Source organism: Pyrgilauda ruficollis, unplaced genomic scaffold, assembly GCF_017590135.1.
Source record: "Pyrgilauda ruficollis isolate IOZ18807 unplaced genomic scaffold, ASM1759013v1 scaffold4, whole genome shotgun sequence".
NCBI classification, from domain to species: domain Eukaryota; kingdom Metazoa; phylum Chordata; class Aves; order Passeriformes; family Passeridae; genus Pyrgilauda; species Pyrgilauda ruficollis.
This window is the reverse complement of record NW_024525489.1, coordinates 1,328,474-1,333,693: the sequence shown is the minus strand read 5'-3', so window position 1 is coordinate 1,333,693 and position 5,220 is coordinate 1,328,474. Positions and strand designations below refer to the sequence as shown.

General features: G+C 54.3%; 1 protein-coding gene across 4 annotated transcripts; it reads right to left on the bottom strand.

Annotated features, from left to right (window-relative positions):
• Positions 1 to 676: 676 nt before the first annotated feature.
• On the bottom strand, positions 677 to 4,201 carry LOC121358615. Of its 4 annotated transcripts, none has more exons than XM_041476981.1 (4): positions 3,106 to 4,201; positions 2,851 to 2,998; positions 1,785 to 1,987; positions 677 to 1,612 (listed from the first exon to the last, which is right to left on the bottom strand). In XM_041476981.1, the coding sequence occupies exons 1-2, from the start codon at positions 3,769 to 3,771 to the stop codon at positions 2,876 to 2,878; spliced, it is 789 nt and encodes a 262-aa protein (XP_041332915.1). In that variant the 5' UTR covers positions 3,772 to 4,201; the 3' UTR covers positions 677 to 1,612; positions 1,785 to 1,987; positions 2,851 to 2,875. The 4 variants fall into 4 exon arrangements, with proteins under 4 accessions (XP_041332915.1, XP_041332913.1, XP_041332917.1 ...); XM_041476979.1 differs by having other exon boundaries at positions 2,851 to 3,109; positions 3,195 to 4,201; XM_041476983.1 differs by lacking the exon at positions 2,851 to 2,998 and having other exon boundaries at positions 1,785 to 1,915.
• Positions 4,202 to 5,220: the final 1,019 nt, after the last annotated feature.

The window sequence follows — 5,220 nt, the reverse complement described above, 5'->3', positions numbered from 1 at the left end:
GCCCTGCGGGCGCCCTGCATTGTGTGCGTGTCTGAAAGAAAAGGGAAAAGTCTTCCATCTCACACTCTTTTGCCCTCTACCTGTGTATGGGAACTGAATCGTGTCCAATCTAGTGGTCAGCAAAACCGGCACCCTATTCTCCTTCTCTCTGCCTAACCCGAGAGGAGACGCAACTTTGTAGGTGCAGCATGGCTGGCGTGCCTGTGACCGTCCAGCGCTTCGGATCAATAAAGCAGCCAGTTTTCTGACGTTTCTTTTCCACGGCTGCTTATTGAAAAGAAGCCTTTACCGCCACCTATAAATAGCGCTGCATCCAAGTCAATCTTTTTTTTTTTTTTTTAAGTTTTGTTTTCCCTCTCTACATAAAGTAGCGAAGTTCTAAACAAGATACCGCAAGCTCTCCTTGCTGCTCAGCGAGGGCTCGCCCCGGAGGGGCTGCGCTGGGCTCCAAAGGCGGCTGCCCTGCCGCATCCAAAGGGAGCGGGGGCTTCGGCGGAGCCAGCCCCAGTCCCGCACCAGCCGCCTTTGAACTTTGTTCCCAGGAATGGGAGGGAGAGTAGCGAATACCGATACTCACCGTGCTCTTTGCTTTTCCTGATGTAACTCCGTCTCCCCCTCTTCTTTGTGTATAAATGAGCAGAGGTTACATCCCGGGCAGGAGGTATAATGCCCTGGATAACCCCGACCCTGTCTGTTAATTTAATGCTACGCTAACCTCAGAGTGTGTGATTGGAGCTCGAGTGTCGGGTTAGAAAAGCGCCTCTCCACGCTGGAAACAAATTCTCTTTCTCTCTACACCCACCCCCTTTCCACGCGGAATCTCCTAACCCTGAATTCCTGCGCAAACCAGGACACCTACCTTTCCGAGACGGCATTTTTTGCCCACTCTGGAAGCAACTGTGCAGTTCCCCAGACCCACGTGCCGTGCCCTGCCTGCTGCGTGGGGCTTGGATTCACGCACTGTGTCACGCCGAGGTCTGGCACTGCCGGGAAAGCGCTGAGACCTCGCGCAGGGGAAGGAAGGCGCTGCCTGTCGCCTCCCGTGCCCCTCGCTGCCCCTGCGCTGGGGAAGAGGCGGTGGGGGCGAGAGGTCGGGGCTCTCTCTCTCTTCCCCCCCAAAATCGCACGCTCAGCCCGCGGGACTGGGCTGCTCTGCGGGCGCTTTCTACCTGCCTGCACAGCGGGCTGGGAGCTGACGGACAGTCATTGCTGTACGTGGAGCGATCGAACCCCCTTATCCCCGCGTGATCCCTCTCTCTTTCTCTCTGTATTTATTTATTTTTAATTCCCTTTCTATTTCACCAAATGAGGTTTGATGAATACAGCTCGTTGTCCGCGTTGATACCAGGGTAATAATTATCAGGGGGTCTGAGCGCTCCAGGAAAAGGAAAGCGGAGGAAGAGGGAGGGATACAACCTCCGCTATCTCGCTGTTACTAATTCCCAGCCGTCTCGGACTCAGGGGACAAGGCGATCGCTTAACAAACCCTCCTCCTCCTCTCCCTTCACCACTCCTTCCTTCCTTCCTTCCTCTTGGCCGAAACATTTTCTCCCCTGCGTTTGCCCACGTTTCATTCCTCCTCTTCATGAGGAATAAACCGTGTAAAGTCAAGCTAAAAAGAAAAAAAAGGGGAAAAAAAAAAAAAGAAAAAAAAAAGGAAAGGTGGGTGGGAAGGATACAGGAGGGGAATTAAAAAATAAGAGAGGGAGGAGGAAAAGGACAGAAAGTGTCTGTGCCTGATCGCTGACCATCTGTGCAAAAGGTGATCATTGTTAGGTACTCACATGGCTGGTGGCAGAGCAGCTCTTAGCAATTAATAAGTCTCTCAGCTTGAGCTCTTCTTTCCCCTTTTGGATGGCAGCGCTCTCTGCGTGGCTCGCTCTCACTCGCGCGCACACACAAACCCGATCAGATGCTGCAGGACCGGCCAGTTTGCGAGGGCAACAACACAGGAGGGTTTGTATTACTCCAGGTTCGTGTGTGTAGCCTATAAATAGCGAACTTTTTGATGGAATCAGCTAACAAATGAGAGGAGAAGGCGTAATTTTGCGCAGGGAGCCCCCCTTTCTCTATGCAATATTAAAACCCCCCAGGCAGCAGACAGAGCTAAAGTTGTGGGTGTGTAGAAAGGAATTACTCTTTATTGTGATAGTGCGCTAGATTTGTTTGTTTGTTTATTTTGGGGGTTGTTTTTATTTCTCCCCCCACCGCCACCCCCCACCAACCCGTACGTTACATCCTCCTCCCTGCCTTCCCAGCTAGGGGCAGGAACTGACCCGTATTAGCACCGACTTTAACTCCAAGTTGGGATCACACGGCGCATTTGAGGTTTTTCTTTTGGTGGTGGTGCCTGTTGTTGGTTTGGTTTGCTCTTTTTTTTTTTTTTTTTTTTTTTTTTTTTTTTTTTGGGGGAGGTTGTGGGGGAGATGTCTACGCGATACCGTGTGGAAGTGCAGGAGGCGGGCAGGCAGGCTTCCCTGAACGTGCCCTTATTTTGAAAACAAGTGAGGAACAGAAAGAAAACAGGTCGGAATTATTGGGGGGGGGGGGGGGGGAGGAGGAAAGAAGGCGGTACTTTGGTAGGGACGAAGTGTCTGACTGGGGCTTTGGGTAAGCCACGGAGCGATGGTGCCACTCGAGAGAAAGCACCTTGACACACGTGGCTGTGGGGGTTCCGCGGTGCGGTCCCCCCACACCGCTGTCCCGCCCGGCGCAGCGGAGCCCCGGGCACGCGTGGGCGCCGAGGGAGCCTCGTCCTTGCGGGCGCCCGGGGCCCGGCCCTTCGCGGGTGGGCAGCGGGGCTGGCACGACGGCTCGGGCCCGGGGAGAAACTCCTGCTCCAGAGCCTACCTCGGCCTTCCTCGGGGTGGAAGGACTACTCGGGGCCGGCTTCCCCCGCCGTCCTCCCTCCCTCCCGTGTTTTGTCGGAGGTCTGAGCGTACCGGAACGTTCGCCGTCCCCCGAGGACATTGATTTGCGGGAAGCTTAAGGCTGGGCCCTGTCAGTAAAGGGGTTGCCGCTGATAAGTATCCCACCGCGGCAGCTATGAAGAGGTTTTCTCCCCTGACAGGTGCCTGACAGGGTTGGCCGGGAAGAACTGCTGACCTGTCTAAAGAAATATATCTGCGTCTCCCGGAATGTCAGGACAGATGGTGCCCGTTCGCACCGCGGCGACTTCTCTCGATGGCACACACCGAGCGGAGCTGACGAGTGGTTTGTTTTTATGGCAGGGAGGTAGCGATGCTCTCGGACATCCCGTGGCAAGGTCTTGATGGGAAATGTCCGTCCTGTACAGGCGCGAGTATCGGGACGCTTATCGGGAGGGCAAGGGGGCAGCGGCACCGCACCATTCCCGCTCCTGCCCCATTCCCGCGTACATGACCTGCCGCAGGATCGCCGAGGCAAGGAGCTTTCGTCCCCCTCTGCCAGAGCCGCGCCCCCAGCACTCTCCAAAGTGGTTCTAAAGGTCGCTCCCCGCTCGCCCCCACGCCCCTCGGTGGAGGCGGCCGCCGCGGAGCCCCGGCAGCGCCGGGCCGGGCTCACGCTGCCTTTGTGCTGCCCACGGGGCCGCGCAGGAGCCCGTGTGAGGCAGCGCACGGGGGTGAGGCAGCGCCTCCCGAGCCCTCTCGCTCTGAGCCGCTCTCCCTCCCGTGGCCCCGCTGGGGCAGTGCCCGGGCACGGACACGCAGCGCCCGCACGGGCAGTCCCTCTCCTCCCTGCGCCCGGCTCCCGCAGCTCCCGAGTGACGCGCAGCCCGGCGCGCTGATCCATCTGCGCACATTTCCAATCTCATGGCTCATAAACTATTTAGCGAAGGGATTTCATTATTCACCTTTCGTATCTTACAAAGGAGAAAGAAAAAAAACCCCAAAAACCAATAAAAAGCCAAACCAACAAAACACGCACTCTTGGTAACAGCAAGACCGGGCCGGGTTTAAATCCCAGCGCCTCCCAGGCTCGGGGCTCGGCTCGGGTCTGGCGGCCGCGGGGGCTCCGGCCGCGGCTGCTTGTCCCGGAGGGACTGCGGGGGTCAGCCTCAGCCGAGAGCAAAGCAAAGCAAAGCCAAACCGTGAACTGCGTTTTACCGGCCGCGGAGAAAATATTCCAGAAGAAAGAATAAAATCTTGGGGATGAAAGGGGCGGGGGGCAATCTGCTTGTTTTCCTTGTTTTTTTCTTTCCTCTTTTTCTGCAATAAATAACACTGGGAATTATTTAGCTCTCCATTGGAATGTGACAGATCACACTCCGCGGCGCGCAGCACAAGTGCTCCGCGAAGCGGGGGCCGAAGCCCGGGGACGCGGCGGAGCGCGGGGGGAAGCGGCCGGGCGGGCGCGGCTCGGCAGCGGCACCAGGCCTGCGAGGGGCCGGGGTCAGGCCGAGCTGCAGGCGGGGCAGCCAGGGGCAGACGCGCGCCTCAGCAGGGCGCCTAGAAACATAGGACCCGATCCAGGGAAAGTTACTGACAGCCTGGACGAGACGAACACTAATGTTAATAGTGTTAAACTTTGTTTCTTTCTTCCCCCCCTCCGCGCCCGCTTCCTTTCATGATTTTTTTTTTTTCATCCTTTAAGAAATACACTGCAAAGAAGTTTAGACCACGAGGTAATTATAAAAACCAATATAGAGATTTTGAAAGAGAGACCCACTTCACAATTTTATACCGAGAAGGCAAATATTCTGGCGAAGTCTGGGGTCATCACCTACAACAGAGCAATGTTCCCTCCCTGTTTAATATACATGGTGTGGGAAATGGAGGGAAAATATAGCTAGCACCTGTAGTAGGAAAAAAAAAATTACTACATCATATTTTGGGGCTATTTTGCAAGACATTCTTCAAAAATAGACTCATATTTAATTATAGCTCTAATGATTTTCTCTGTGAGACTATTAGTTAGTAGTAAGGATGAATTGGGGTTTCTATCGAGGTTTTGCATTTGGTATCTTTAAAAAAATAGTAATTTTCCTATGTGTTAATAGCGCATCTGGGACTGCAAGTGAGCAACCTGGACCAACTTTTAATTAACACACTGACCCGCGGAAGAACCAAAACTCCTTTAAAAAAAAAAAAAAAAAAAAGAAAGAAAGAAAAAAAAAATGAAAAAAGAAAAGAAGTGTATATACACATACGCCGCCGTATCGGCATGACCCTGGAAACCCCAGGTCTCTCTTTGCCCTTTTTGTAGAGAAGAGGTGATTTTCCAAAGGGGCGAGGAGATGCG